Genomic DNA, 16,666 nt, shown 5'->3' with positions numbered 1-16,666 from the left:
GGACACGAGTTTACTTTACATTATGGAAGAGCGGGTGGCCGACACTCCCTGCTAACCAAATTAGTTTGCAATCTAACCTGTCACTGCATAAAAATCCGGGCTCTAGAGATAAGGAACCGTAGTCCAGAAACGTTCGAGTCAGAAGTTATTAATCATTAATCGTTTCGATAATTTCTCCTTCCTCTCAGCCTAAACGCAGCAGTGTACACAGTAGTGCTCAGAGATGTACTACCCACGTTCCTGGAACACATCCCTCTTGCCCTTCGTCAACGGATGTGGTTCCAACATGATGGAACCCCACCTCACTTTGGACTGAGGGTTCGTGAGCACCTGGATCAGACATTCACTACAAAGTGGGTAAGAAGAGAAGGTCCTGTCCTGCTTTGTGGCCCGCTCGTTCACCTGATCTCACTCCATCTGATTTCTTCTTGTGGGGCCATGCGAAAAGCCTTGTGTATGAGACACCTGTTGAGACTGGAGAGGATCTCTTGGCAAGAATTCTCGCTCCCTGCGACGCTGTTCAGACGACACAGGGGTTATGCGAACGGGTACGATAGAACTTCGTGCGACTTTGCCATGCCTGCATTGACGCAGGGGGACCCCATTTCGAACATTTATTGTAAGTAGAGCCGTTTGTGAAATTTCTGCAGGTAAACGGTCTTAAATGAGTAGAATTTTGCTTAACTTTTGACTCGATCTTTTCTAGAATATGGTTCCTTTTCTCTAACTGATTCATTTTCCGTCCTCCATTACCCCTGAAAGTTTATATCGTCATCAGGGAAACACCCTGTTTATATCGATACTGCACCAAGTAATTGTGTTGGCTGTCGATAACCCCACAACATCTCTGCTTAATATGATGATGATATATGTTTCTGCTCTTTTCAGGTAGTGAATGTAAGCTGGCCAATGGCAGTAAAGGAGTGTGTGTCCTCCTGTACAACTGTGAACCTGCGCTGAAGATACTGTACAGTGGTGGCCGCCCAAACACCTGTTCTTACTCTGGCTTCACCCCCGTCGTGTGCTGCTCTCAACCTCCTCCGGAGGTACCTGAAACACCGGCCACAGAACCACCTTCACCTTCACCGCCACCGATACCGACACCCAAACCTTCACCTACTGCCGGCAGAATCAGCGAACGAAGTAAGTGATATGGATGAAAGGGAGAGCTGGGAAGATTATTGGACTGTCGCGTCGGTCTCGTAAATACATCTGTCTTGTCTGATATGCTAGATTTTCTCTACAATAGGTAACAAACAAATAGAGAAATTTTCACGTTAAAAAAATCTATTTATATTTTACGACCCAGCGGTCTTGGGGTAGCGATCATGCCTCTTGCCGGGAGACCTCATGTTCGATTCCCGGCCAGGTCAGGTCAGGGGAAGTTTTACCTGGATTTGAGGGTTTATTCGTGGTCCACTGGGCCTACATGAGAACAAACCAGAAACTAACTAACTCACTCACTCACTCACTCACTCAAATCTTGAAGGGAGTTTAGGGCTCGCCCAGGCGGCAGGTTCCCTATCAGTTATTTTTACATTAAAAAACACGGTGCAACAGCCCCAGAGGGTTATGGCCTATTAAGCGACCGCTGCTCAGCCCAAGGGCCTGCAGATTACGAGCTGTCGTGTGGTCAGTACGACGAATCCTCTCGGCCGTTATTCTTGGCTTTCTAGACCAGAACTGCTATCTCACCGTCAGATAGCTCCTCAGATAGGCTGAGTGGACCTCGAACCAGCCCTCAGATAAAGATAAAAAAAATAGACAGGCACACTACCCCAACAGCGTGGCGCCGGATTCATGGCTAAATGGTTAGCGTGCTGGCCTTTGGGCCGAGGGTTCGATTCCCGGTCGGGTCGGGGATTTTAAGCTTGAATGGTTATTAACTGGCTTGGGGACTCTGTATGTGTGTGTGTGTGTGTGTGTGTGTGTGTATCGCGCTTAAATACAAAATAAAAGGAAAACAAAGAAAAATGAGAGAAATTAAAGAAAACATTAATAATTTAAAAAGTGCCAAAAAGACAGAAAAACCCGCTCAAAAATAAATATTGTTTACCTAGACTTCTTATCAAAGAACTTGGAAATTTTACTGAAAATTTATCCTGATAAATTAATCTATTTCCTAATTCTTCTTCCTAAAAACGAAATGTGCCCTAATTTATGCTCTTGAATTCCAACCTTATCTTCATATTGTGTACTTTCCTAATTTAAAAAGCTCCACTGAAGTTTATCCGTCTACTAATGTCATTTCATGCTATTTCTTCACTGACAATTCGTAACATACCGCTTAGTCGAGTAGCTCGTCTCCTTACTCCCACGTCTTCCCCAGCCGACAATTTGCAAGTTTTTCGTAACAAATCGTGCTGCTTTACTTTGGATCTTTTTAAGTTCTCGAATCAAGTAACCTTGGTCTCATATACTGGAACCATACGTACTCTAATTGGAATCATGCTCAGCGGCATAGGCAGAGGGATGGATTGGGGGGGATAAATTTCCCCTCTCCCCCCATGAAGTTTTGAAATTCAAACTTGTCATTAATTGTGAAGTTTTTATGTAGCTCATTGTTTTGCATTTAATTCGAACTACGTATTTGCCAACAATGTGTTGATACTTTCATTAATAAATATTTGAGCAATCATCCTGAACCAGTGGACTTCATTTCTGCACTTAACATTTTGCGACAGTGATATTTTCCCAACAATACATCGAATACTGTTTACTCTCTTACTAGTAACCAATCCCACACCAGGATGCTCTCTTTCATCCCCGAACTATTTAAAAGGTTATTTGCAGAATTTGACTGCACAGGAAAGATGGAATGTGTTAGTTCTTTTGTATATACACAAAGAAAAATATGTGACCGTAGAAAATAGAATCCATGAACTGGCCAAACAAAACCAGGAGACATCTGCTATTGTAATCATTAGGGTCCGGATGTTCACGACCTAAAAATGTTAGAAATATGTAAGCATTTATGACCTAAGAGAGTATTAAAAATCCAAACCAAACCCCAAACCCCATGGCACTACAGCCCCTGAAGGGCCTTGGCCTACCAACCGACCGCTCCTCAGCTCGAAGGCCTGCAGATTACGAGGTGTCGTGTGGTCAGCACGACGAATCCTCTCGGCCGTTATTCTTGGCTTTCTAGACCGGGGCCGCCATCTCACCGTCAGATAGCTCCTCAATTCTAATCACGTAGGCTGAGTGGACCTCAAACCAGCCCTCAGGTCCAGGTAAAAATCCCTGACCTGGCCGCGAAATCGAACCCGGGGCCTCCGGGTAAAAGGCAGGCACGCTACCCGTACACCACGGGGCCGGCAAAAGAGTATTACAATAAAAAAAATATCATTTCAATTTTTTTGTAAAATAATAATAATAATAATAACAATAATAATAATAATGAAAACGAAAAACTACAGCCTGTTTCCAGTCATTTGACCGGGTCAGGAACGGACTGAACGAAGCCCCCATCTAGCGGCGAAGATAGGAGATGTGCCGGCTACCGAAGCCTGTCGCACTCCTCTGGGGCAATGATAAACGACTGACAGATAAAATGTTAATGGAGAGTGTTGCTGGACTGAAAGATGACAGGAAAAACCGGAGGACTCGGAGATAAACCTGTCCTGCTTCCGCTTTGTCCAGCACAAATCTCACATGCAGTGATCACGGTATACAGCGGTGAGAGGCCGGCGCGCTGAAGCCTGAGCCACAGGGGCTTAATAATAATAATAATAATAATAATAATAATAATAATAATAATAATAATAATATAAAATAAGTAGGCCTAATAGTATTAATTTGTATTTTATGCGGTATTTTGAATTTATTTAATTACTCAACCCAGAGGTAACTCTCGACTCTGTACAGAATTAAGTAAATGTCTCTTCTTTTTTTTGCTAGTGGCTTTACGTCGCACCGACACAGATAAGTCTTATGGAGACGATGGGATAGGAAATGTCTAGAAGTTGGAAAGAAGCGGCCGTGGCCTTAATTAAGGGACAGCCCTAGCATATAGCTGATGTAAAAATGGGAAACCAGGGAAAACCATCTTCAGGGCTGCCGACAGTGGGATTCGAACCCACTATCTCCCTGATGCAAGCTCACAGCCGCGCGCCCCTAACCGCACGGCAAACTCGCCCGGTAAATGTCACATTTTGATGGGTTGTATGTTGGGTATTCAGCCCGAAGGCTGGTTTGATCCTCTGCAGTTCCACCAACAGCTGTCATAAATAGCCTAGGCGTCACTGAAGAGGCGTACTAGGGAAATGAGGAGTGAGGTAGTTTCCCGTTGTTTTCCTCACCGAGGCAGCCGCTGATATTACATATCAGTCTGCCAAGCCCACTATTTATTTATTTATTTATTTAGCGTATGGCCCATACAATCAAGTTGAGTTGATATAAATTATATACATATTTACATAACAAGAAAACAATGAACAAGAAAAGGCTCCCTACAACTGAATGTCAAGATCACTGATCCACTGTATTGCTTCTGGAGTTGCCATCAGGAAATCCACTTTGCTACCTGTGTATGCCCGCGTTTCACACTCTCTGACAATATGATGTATAGTTTGTCGTGCAGCTCCACAGTCACGCGCGGGTGTCGGCAACTTGTTCCATTTAAACAGCATGTCTCTGCATCTGCCATGGCCTGTTCTTATTCTGTTCAGAGCAGACTATGTTTTACGTGGTAGTTGGAATCCACTTGGAAGTTTCGCATTCGAGAGCATACTGTGCAGGTGCGTCTCCGTTGCTGCTTCCCACCGTCTTTTCCACTCTGTAGTTGGGTTGTAGCCTCTAGCAACCATGTCTAAGGCGTTACGTAAAGTTGGATGGCGTGAACGTAATCTGTTTTGGTTGATAGTTCGTAGATCTTCATGTACAGATAGATCGGGGTTCCTTAAGATTTTATTGAATCCCTTGATAAGAGCGGTGGATCTGCGTGAATCAGATGGCATTATTCCAGATAGAAGCGGGAGCCAATGAGTTGGTGTAGATCGAATTGTGCCAGTTATTATGCGCATAGTGGAATTCATGCACCAACCGACTCTATGAGCGATATTTTCACACCATTCATAACACGGCCTGGCTGCATAAGCAATGGTATTACTAGCAACACTCATACCTCAGTCACTTTCATATTGTCAAAGCCAAGGATGAGACTGAGACAGGTCAATGAAAGTTACAAATTTGATATAGCCCATTCCAGAAGACATAGTGCACTGTAAACACTACATCTCGCCAGCAAAGGCATTTTGATGGGTTATCAGAAAGAATTACAATAGCAAATTACATACATTTGAAAGTTTTCAAATAGGAACGATCTTCTATTTTCACGCAACATTGACTTGTAACGGGGAAAACATCGGAGGATGTTAGTGGAGCATATTTGATATACGTCAAATCATTAGAGTTCAAATGAGGCTCATCCTTCTGTCACCTTATACGCATCTGTCTCTTTCTTATACAGTTTACGCTCCTAATTCACATAAATATATATTTCCAAATTGTGAGAAATTACAGACAAAAATTAGGAGATATGAAAAATCCGTCTTTGAAACGACTGCAAGCAGGTATGCAAAAAATGGGGAAAAAATAAAAATATGACAAAAATACGAAAAGTCACGGGAAAACATGACCATGTATGTATGCTGGGTATTCAGCCCGAAGGCTGGAATATGAAAAATTACCGGAAAATGACAAAAAACCTTCAAAAGGTTAAATATGAAATTATATGATCCGTAAATATTGCATAATTTTACTCACTGTAGATAAAATCATGCTTAAGTTGTATTTTTTATGGAAAGAATATTTTTAAAAATATGACATGTCATAAAGTGATCATCAAAATGAATACAAATGTGTCTTAATTAAATAACTGTTATTTCGGAAGTTTTAACTTAGTGTTTCTAATTCCACAGTATGCACCACACATTATTTTATAAAAGTACTCAAATTTAATACCCCCCCCTCAGGGTGCGAAATCAGAAATAAATGGTGGGGGGGCTTAACTACTAGTGTTTATTTCAGGCAGTATTTCGAGGGAGGGGGGTATAATTTCTGCTGTAATTTAATTACCCCCTCCCCCTAGACAAATGTAAATTATAGATCTTTGTGTTTGAATTTTGTCGTTATAACGAGAATGCCTTTATAACGAAAGGCCAGACGAGGCGCCATTTGTCCTGGTTTATTGCTTTATTAGTGGAACCTTCCTCTATCAGGGCAAAGTTTTGGACTGAAAAAAATTGTCGGTTTGTACACTGATTAAGTGAATATTGTCCTATTGGCTACTTATCGGAAACACACCCTCTCCAAGAAGTACAGGAGTGGTGTAAGCTCGAGCTACGTTCGAGCAATGACAAAGGAGGAGAGCTTCGAGAAATTTATATTTTTTCCCGGGTTTCAGATGGACTTGTCAGAGTGAAACATGATTAATAGATTGCAGGTCCAAATTGCTACTGCTGCATTGTTTTATTGCTGAAGTCACTTGAATTATTGCTGATGTTTTCATAAAAATATGTAGCCTACAGTAAAATCCATTAATTTCAGTCATAAATTATATGTGTTCTACATTTTCCTCATGATTTTATAATGAAAGAATCCCCCCCACCCGGGAAATTTTAGTCGGGGGGGGGGGGACCTTTGAGATAAGATCGTTGGCGGGGGAAAATATTATAACTTCTGTCTATGTCACGCAACATTAGTACCATGGTTACCGCTTGCATCGGCAATATCTACGCGCGGTATGAGTGTCCTATGTTTATTTTTCTCGCAGACGACTTGCACGACTCGCCGATGCTGCCAACCACTGTACTTAGGAACTAAATGGTACTGAGCCCTGGACCACAATTACATTTGTTGAGCCCTGGACCACAATTACATTTGTTTTCACATAGGTTAGGTTAGGTTAGGTTAGGACTATGTTTAATTTTATCGCAGGTTAGGTTAGGTTAGGTTAGGTTAGGTTAGGTTATTTATTTTTCTCGCAGACGACTCGCTGTTAGGTTAGGTTATTTATTTTTCTCGCAGACGACTCGCATGACTTAGCCCTGGACCACAATGACGTTTCTCTTCACATTAATACACCACGGCATTCTATGTCGCTTACTGGTCACGAAATGATAGGATTGATAGAAGCAAAGCCTACTACTTCTTTTTTTGTACATAGCGCATCCAGTGCATCTGGCCATTGTTGATACAGAAAACATATCTACTTATAATCACATGGCATCGTACGATGGATGTGTTATTAATGTAACAAGTTTTTCAGCGAATTACAAGAACAACTTCAAGGATTCACTTCAATTCTATGTACGTCACAATTTGATTTCAAATAGCAGAGTATGTGAATGGTGTGGCCGTCACGTCAAATTATTAGTGAATGAGAAGTTCAATCGTGTTGTTTTTTCGTGTCGTCGCCTAACCTCCACTACATTAAGGTTGGTTCCATTTACATACATTCTTCTTCTCTATTATACATTGTTTATCATTCACGTTACATTTCGTTGTGATTTTTTTCTTCCGGTGTCGGGAACGCTATGTACTACTAATAATTAGGCCTCTATTTCTTTTTTATATTCAATCACAAGTCGCGCGGATTTAAGCCTCTATTTCGTATTCATATTTAAGCATAACTAGCGCTATCTCTGGTTTCAAGTGTTTAGAATCGTAATTACTGCATCGAAACGTCTCAACTATTTCATCACGTTGTTATATAATCGTGGCTGGCGTTGGCACGAATGGACTCTGCATCGCCTGAAGATTTGCCCTATGAAATGTCACTACCATAGTTCAACATAGCCAGATATTCTTACTCTTATTTGTTTCCTATGGTTATTCTTTGACATTGTCTCACTCTTAGGTCTTTCCATCGCGTAAGTTGGTCATAACTTCTGTCTGTATTGAATTATGGGAACGACATTTCAGTGGACTAGCCTTCAACCAATGGCAGTGTCCATTCGCCCACCGTCAGCCATGATTACTACGATACAAACTTGCGTGACAAGGTCTGAAGTTTTACCGGGAAAATCCCTCCATTTCCCCCCGCGATTTCGCACCGTGCCCCCCCCCCCCCCCCCAAAACGAAATAATTTGTGCGTACGTCCCTGATCATGGCAGCAGATAATTCTTTTTTCCATTATTGTTGATCTCATTATTATTTCTTTTAAACTACCAATGTTTGGTGTTGTAACGTTGGAAACGACCTTCTTTCTCCTGAGTTTCATTGTAATGCATTTTAGTAACTGATTCAGCTTGATTGATACTGTTTTGCTAAAGTGTATAAGAATTATAATCATCGTGAATAAAGCAGGTGTTAAACGCTATCAACGGAAAAGGATGTGTTGTTTATTTTACAAGCACTTCTTCCGGAAATGGTCATGTTGTGTGACGAAGAAAGGAAATGTTATCTGTTCCGCTATCATAGGTCTCATCCATTGCGTCCTGTTTTTAATACCATTAATTCCTATCACAGTCTATGAAATGACTGATCGGAAACCTGACAAGAATATTTTGGCCACCTATGTTGCAGCCTATGTCCTAATTGGTCTTGGAGCCGTATTTAATGCCATGTTGCTTATTGGAGTTCTCACCGACAGAGAAAAATGTGTATTCTGGTGGATTCCTACAACAGTTATTGTTCTTCTTGTATCTTTCGTGCCGCTCTGTGGGTATATGTATCTGATGTTGATCACTGCCAACTTGATTTTCTACGCTCTAGGATCAGCGATCCTTGCCGTCTACGTCTTAATTTGTGTTTATGTCCTCAAGGTCGAAGCGCCCATTGTTTACAAATATTACAAGAGTCTATGTGTTCTGAAGCCTACAGATTTCTTCGCTGGCATTCAAAAGGCAAAGGAAAAGCAGGAATCAACTGCGGCACAACAAACGAGCGATAATATCGAAGAGTTGCCAGTTGTTTAAAGAAAGAGAAAAAAAAAAAAGAAAGGTGAAGACTATTAGAACATCTTTAGCAAAAAAAGGTGCTACGCGAGAATGCTGGGGAATGTGTTGTGCAAGGTTCCTATGATCGTGCGAACATTGTTAGTGTCAGGCATGGGAAGTTTAGATGTATTAATTGTCTGTACACTCTGCAACTTCCTCCTCTTCAATTACACTGATTTACGCTGTAAAAATGCATTTTTGATCTTCTCCCCCTACTGGCACGTAAAAGAACTCCTGCGGGACTAAATTCCGGCACCTCGGCATTATTATTATTATTATTATTATTATTATTATTATCATCTTCTCCCCCTGTGGGTGGGGGCGGTAGAATAACACCCACGGTATCCCCTGCCTGTCGTAACAGGCGACTAAAAGGGGCCCCATGGGCTCTGAACTTTGGAGCGTGGGTTGGCGACCACGGGGCCCATAGCTGAGTCCTGGCATTGCTTCCTCTTACTTGTGCCAGCCTCCTCACTTTCACCTATCCTTTCTGACCTCCCTTGGTCAACTCTTGTTCTTTTCCGACCCCGAGGCTATTAGGTTTGCGAGGGCTAGGGAGTCTTTCATTTTCACGCCCTTCGTGGCCCTTGTCTTTCTTTGACCGATATTTTCATTTTTCGAAGTGTCGGATCCCTTCCATTTTTTCCCTCCGATTAGTGCTATATAGAGGATGGTTGCCAAGTTGTACTTCCTCTTAAAACAATAATCACCACCACCACCACTTAGTGTTATATATCCCCCTGTGGGTGGGGGTGGTAGAATAACACCCACGGTATCCCCTGCCTGTCGTAAGAGGCCACTAAAAGGGCCCCAGGGGCTCTGAACTTTGGAGCGTGGGATGGCGACCACGTGGCCCTCAGCTGAGTCCTGGCATTTCTTCCACTTATTTGTGCCAGGCTCCTCACCTTCATCTATCCTTTTCGACCTCTCTTGGTCAACTCTTGTTCTTTTCCGACCCCGATGCTATTAGGTTTGCGAGAGATAATGAGTCTTTCATTTTCATGCCCTTCGTGGCCCTTGTCTTTCTTTGACCGATATCTTCATTTTTCGAAGTGTCGGATCTCTTGCATTTTTCCCCCTGATTATTGTTATATAGAGGATGGTTGCCTAGTTGTACTTCCTCTTAAAACAATAATCACCACCACCACCACTTTAATAAGAAGCACGATATTATGGTATGCCGCAGTTCATAGTTAGAATTAATGCATTCTAACGTCATCATGCCGTCTGTTTGGTAAAAATGTATCCATATATTCTCATTTTTAAATCCTGCAGTTCTTCATGTAAAGCTTGCTATGGTGTCGCAGAAGGAAATGGTATTATTAATCGCATTTCTTGTGAGCTTATAGATTAGTCTCGAAGGAGCGTTTTTGATGATGATGATGATGATGATGATGATGACGATGATGATGCTTGTTGTTTAAAGGGGCCTAACATCTAGGTCATCGGCTCCTAATGGTACGAAATGCAATGACAACTTAAAAGTACAAAATTCATCCACTGACCATAATTCAAAACATGATGATGACATGGGAGCCCATATGACAGTTACAGGGGGCGGGGTGGCAGACCTGGGGGTACGTAGTATTTTCAATATTTTGGAAGATAAATTGTGACTTGTAGAACAACCCACGTTATCCCCTGACTGATCGTGGGGGACGGTACTACCGCTTCTACGTAATACTAACTTTTAAATAATTTTCTTGAAAGGAACACACCTGACTACAAACGATTTTTGTCTTTCCCTGAGAGCTAGGTGGTGGGGAGGGGGGGGGGCGCCTCCTTGCCCCCGGGTATGAGCGCCCTTGGATGATGAATAATGAATGGATGAATATGAATTTAAACAATCATTGGATCCGATTCGCAATGCCTCACCTTCCCAGAAACTATATTACTGACCAATATTGCTTCCAAAGCACAATCCTGAATCAATGATTCTTGTGGTCTATAGGGGTTCAATATCAAGGTCAACGGCCTCTCATAATGGTACTTATCGCTAGTAAAGTAGAACAATGGTATTTCTCAAGTTGCTGTACTAATCAAAGGTAGCGTAAACTCACTGATCCAAACATTATGGTACTACTCACAAGTATTGGACGTCATATAGGTAACGCACACCTATGGCGTTTCTCACATAATGACGCCACTCGTAGGCAACGCAAACCCATGGTGCACCTCACATAGGTGTACTAATCACAGGGACTCGTACTATCCCGTGGTGTTCCTCACATAGTGGGTACAAATCATAGGCAACGCAGACCAACGGTGTCGCTCATATAGTGGTACTAATCACAAGCAATGCCCAGACCCGTGGTGTTTCTCACTTAATGGTACAAAACACAGGCAACGTAAGCCTGTGATGTTCCGCATATAGTGGTACTAATCAAAGGTACTGGAAATTCACAGTGAACCGTTCCCCCTAGTTTGTACCTAACATAGTGGTACTACTCGCAAGTAAAGGCGAACCATGGCTTTCCCCGCGTGATAGTACTAATCAAAAGTAGTTTCATGCTTCTAATTCAGTCATCCCTTGGTCGCCCCTTTTAGTCACCTCTTACGACAGGCAGGTGCATTCTTCGTCTGCGTCCCCCACCCACAAGGGGTGAGCATTTTTTTTTTGGCGGGAGGAGAACTTTAAGATACATAGCCTTCACTCTTTCTAGTGTAGCTAGTTTATCCTTCAATAGGTGTTCGCAGATAATGTTTGAGGCGTATGTCATGATGGGGTCTGTTTGTACGTAGACTTTTTTCACTCAGCAGCATGAAAGTTATTAGGAACGGTCTGCCAACTGTTGAGTGTATTTGGAAGCTGAGAAAGGTCAGAGAATCAAAGAGTATCTAGCAGGGAACAGTATCTTCCGTGATCAGAGGAAGTGTATACTCTCTGGCTTGACAGGTAGTAATCAAACATGGATGCATGCAATGACACTACTAAGGATGAAAATGAAAGGATATTAATGAAATTGTTAGTCGCTTAGCAACCTGGTAACTGCAGAATGTATTGCGGGTTAGGGTAAGCCTTCGCCTGCAATTATTGGAGTGATCATTTAACGATTTGATTTTATGATTACTCAAAATTGGCTGAACTTACCTATCAATGTCTCATGATTCACCCGCAGATAATTCCGGAGAGAATGAAACAAAAATGAGCCAAATCGGTCCAACAGAAAAGACGGACTGATTTGCTGAAGCTGCTTTTAGTAAACTCCTTTTAATATAATAATAATAATAATAATAATAATAATAATAATAATAATAATAATAATAATAATAATAATAATAGATTTTTTCTAAACTCCTATTGAACAGACTGACACCGCAAATTGATCACAAGTTGGGAGAGTATCAGTGTGGCTTCAGGAAAGGGCGCTCTTGTCAGGATCAAATCTTGATTCTAAAAATAATAATCAAATATTACAATGCGCAATCAAAGAACATCTTCATGTCTTTCGTTGATTTTCAAAAAGGATACTATTCAATAATTCATGGACTTTTTGAGAGAATATGGCATCGATCAAAAAACACTGAACTTACGTAGGTTAACACTAACAAACACCATATCCAAAGTGAAATTTCGAGGAGAGATCAGCAAACCCTTCCAAATAAAAACAGATCTGAGACAGGGTGACAGCTTATCACCAACATCTAGCTAGATAAAGTCATGAAACATAATGACTCAGGTGCTATAACAGGTAGTAAAAATAAACATGTCAAACCCAAGTGTTTGGCCTTTGCTGATGATTTGGCACTCTTCGCTGAGACAGAACAGGAATCAATAACACAGAAAAATGAACTACCGGAGGTAGTCGAGAAAACATGTTTAAAAATCTCCTTCACAAAAAACAGAGGTGATGAGCACGGACAGGAATTATGTGAAGAGAACAATGAAGACGAAATATGGTGAAGTGAAGGTCACAAAGCAGTTTAAATACCTGGGACCGGGCGAGTTGGCCGTGGGCGTTAAGGCGCGCGGCTGTGAGCTTGCATTCGGGAGATAGTAGGTTCGAATCCCACTATCGGCAGCCTTGAAGATGGTTTTCCGTGGTTTCCCATTTTCACACCAGGCAAATGCTGGGGCTGTACCTTAATTAAGGCCAAGGCCGCTTTCTTCCAACTCCTAGGCTTTTCCTATCCCATCGTCGCCATAAGACCTATCTGTGTCGGAGCGACGTAAAGCCCCTAGCAAAACAATACCTGGGAGAGATTATCAGTAGCAACGGGATGGATTAAGAGGCCATGGGAAATAGGAGACCTAAGTTGGAAAGACTAAACACTGCCACCAAAGCCATATACAACAGCAAAATTCTTTCCATTAATGGCAAACTATGACATTATGATGCTGTGGTATAAGCAGTGATTCTGTATGGGGTGGAAACAGCAACACTAAAGAACCTGGAAAAACTACTAAAGATTAAAAGGAGAATATTAAGGAGGATTTACGACCCAAGTGTGGTAGAGGGATATACATTGCGATCAAATAAGGAGATATACAAAAGAACAGAAGACCTGGAAACAACAATAAGGAAAAGACGGCTGCGATTCTATGGACACATGATCAGAATGGATCCAGCAAGGTTAAATAAACAAATTTTCAATAAAATATACTGCCTGAAGAGAGATGGGGGATATGGCAAGCAGATGAAGGAAGAACTCAAGAGGTTAGGAATTGCAGATGAAGAATGTCATGATACAGACCAATTCAGGAAAAAACTTCCGAACATAAAAGTTCTTGTTGAAGAAAAGAAAGAGCGCAGAGGGGGAAGATGGACAGAAGAGAGATGAGCACAACATTCTGAAAGAATGAAGGCACTGTGGAGAAAGGAAGTAAGAAGGGATGATAAGAAGGAAGTGAAGTGGTATTGACGTGGTCCTAAATTTGGTCGGTTCGCAAGAAAGAAATATTATTATTATTACTATTATTATTATTATTATGCCTTTCAACGTTCAGTCTGCAAGCTCCTGTGAATTTACTAAATGCCTCCACAATCCTCTATCTGTAATTAGCTCTGTAGCCTCGTTTGATTCTGTACCTCTGATCTTTAAATCGTTAGAAAACGAATTTAACCATCGCCTTTTGGGTGGGGCGGTGGAGTAACACCCATTAATCCGAATGATATGAGCAGCAGTGAGTGAGAGAGAGAGACAGAGAGAGAGAGAGAGAGAGAGAGAGAGAGAGAGATTCTGACTTGGAATGAGTTCGTCCTTTATCAGATTCTAATTAGGTAAAGTGCTTTATTTCATTTTCCTTTCATATTGCCTTTTTAAAACTGGATTTCCCTTCTAGAATGTAATTTCACTGAAATATTAAATATCAAAAGTGTGAACTTTTCCTTATATGTGCTGCTGTGAATGATTTATTACGTATTCACATTTTGGGGTAACCTCAAAACCATCAACCTTCCGTAATGTATTTCTTTTCTGGGGTGTTAAATATCCAGATGTGATACGTTATTCGCTTGATATTTATTCCTCGCGGGCAATGAATATAATTTGCTTCGTAATCAGTTATCGTCTTTGCATTTCATTAACATGTTGACATCAGTTGCATCCAGCAACAGTCTGACGTAATCGTGGTAATCAGGCGAGGTAATGACAGTTCTAGGCAACCCTACCTGGCTCTTGACACGGGCCCGGCCATTCTCCAGTCAACGTGAAGATCGCGGATGGATGCATGATGTTCCTTGTTTACATCAGTTTCGATTCTCTCGATGACGGTACAATAGGGAGTCTTTCATTTTCACGCCCTTCGTGGCCTTTGTCTTTCTTTGGCCGATATCTTAATTTTTCGAAGTGCCGGATACCTTCCATTTTCTCACTGATTGGTGTACTTCCTCATAAAACAATAATCACCACCACCACCACCACCATCTATCCCTCTACTTTTCTTACCCTCCATTCTTCTTCTAGGTAACCTATCCTATTCCTTAATAATATAAATTATTTGTATGTCTACACATTTAGAAATCATATAAAGATATGCCATTAATTGTTCAAAATGGCATTGTATCAAGGCCACTATTTCTTGTTTCCTCGATAATTTCCAAACCGATGAATATTTTTCTATGATTGTTTTTACTATGATTAGTAAAGTTATAGCTACAACATATACTAGAATCAGTGAAGTCCATCAAGTATAAATATTTTTCTTGAAGTTATTTTCTAGTCAATTTTTTCATTAATTTTCATTAGAAAATTTTAATTAACCAATGAAGAGAGCTCAATAATTCTAGTATATGTTCTTATCTATGAAATATACGTGTGTGCAAAATTTGATCTTAATATCTTAAAATCTTCCAGAGTTATTCGGGAAACGGTTCTGAAAAATAAAAGTTACGAGAAACGAACAACAAAATTACCGACAAAGGACTTGCTTGGGTGATAGAGCTTCATTAAGAAAAAATTTGCACTGTTGTAAACAGGAAAGTACAATTTTAAATAAGAAAATAAATTGAAAAATCCCATTTTTTCTCGGTCAAGGGTATCGCTTCCCCATTAAGACTATGGCAGCTGCTTTACCTGTCATAGCCTTTTCCCATTGTTCCTTTGCCGATAACTGTCGATGTGTTAGTGCGACAAAAAATGTCAAGTAATCCATGAACGAACTATACAACAGCTGATTAGTCTAAATGAATCGGTTACGTTAAAACCCCTTACGTCAATAATTTTAAATCTGTGGAAAAATAAGGAAACTGAAAAATTATTTACGTACAGAACTTTTATATCTTGTGACAAAAGTGGTGAAACTGCCCACCGTTTTGCGCCAAAAATGTAGCATGTTGCGCAACCAATATTACTCATACGACGGGATCCTAGCAAACCTCGTTATCATCACAATAAATATGTGTATCTTAAATATAATCGAATCTAAATTATTGTCAAAATAGGATGTCATCAAATAGCTCCACTTATACAGGTAGGGTTGGCGAATAACCGTATAAATATCGTATCATAGCTCCGCCAAAACATAATATTTTTATCTCATTTTTGGCGCCCAACGTGGGGCAAATTTAAAGACCACTTTTATCACAGTACTTCTGATATTAACATCTTGCTAGAGCATGCCACGTAAGTTTTCTATAAGTATTACAATTGTTGATGGACTGGTTTTAAAGTTCATGACTTACGGGATATCAAAAACTAATGAATATTTTATCATAACATGTTTCTTACAATAATATGCTGCATTACAATATTAATCTAGAAAATAATTCACATATCAATTAGTAAAATACTTGCTAAAAACTTAAGAAAATTGTGTTTTTATGAAAATACACACCATAGAAATGATTTTGAAATGATCATCCTTTTTAACCAATCTATCTGTCAGTGATATCGCCATCATACACGGTTTTCCAGAATCTTCGAATTCCCCTTTCATTCGGTATGCATCCTTTGATTTTTCAAATCCTCCACTTCCTTCATATTAACTGGAAGATTCTGTTTACACGCTTTTTATTCTGGCATCACAGTGGCACTGGGAGCACTGTTCAGAAGCCTGAGGTTGTAGCTAACAAGACAATCAACGTACTACCTGGTATTAACTGAGCCATAAAGAACTCTAGAATACATAAAGAAGTTACAATATGACACCTGAAATGTTAGTTTCTTATCTTGAGGCATCCGGTTCCCGTGGGATACAATGGACAGGACAGACTTCCTGAACCGTGGACGCTACCAGGATTTGTAGTCAACAATAGTTACGTTGATAAACCCTGCAAATGAA

The 16,666-nt window shown here is 40.7% G+C and overlaps 2 protein-coding genes across 2 annotated transcripts in view; one reads left to right on the top strand and one right to left on the bottom strand.

Moving 5' to 3' along the window:
- The window catches only part of LOC136884021 (uncharacterized), a 303,309-nt gene that overhangs the window by 120,285 nt on the left and 166,358 nt on the right, over positions 1 to 16,666 (bottom strand). The gene's annotated exons all lie outside the window — the stretch shown is intronic.
- Positions 1 to 16,666, top strand: part of LOC136884569 (venom protease) — a 49,541-nt gene that overhangs the window by 15,072 nt on the left and 17,803 nt on the right. The window contains exon 2 of the mRNA XM_067156831.2: positions 889 to 1,143. Coding sequence (XP_067012932.2) covers positions 889 to 1,143 — 255 coding nt within the window. The remainder of the gene's footprint in view (positions 1 to 888; positions 1,144 to 16,666) is intronic.

This window comes from Anabrus simplex, chromosome 12 (genome assembly GCF_040414725.1).
Source record: "Anabrus simplex isolate iqAnaSimp1 chromosome 12, ASM4041472v1, whole genome shotgun sequence".
Taxonomy (NCBI): Eukaryota; Metazoa; Arthropoda; class Insecta; order Orthoptera; family Tettigoniidae; genus Anabrus; species Anabrus simplex.
This window is presented reverse-complemented; position numbering and strand designations above follow the sequence as displayed.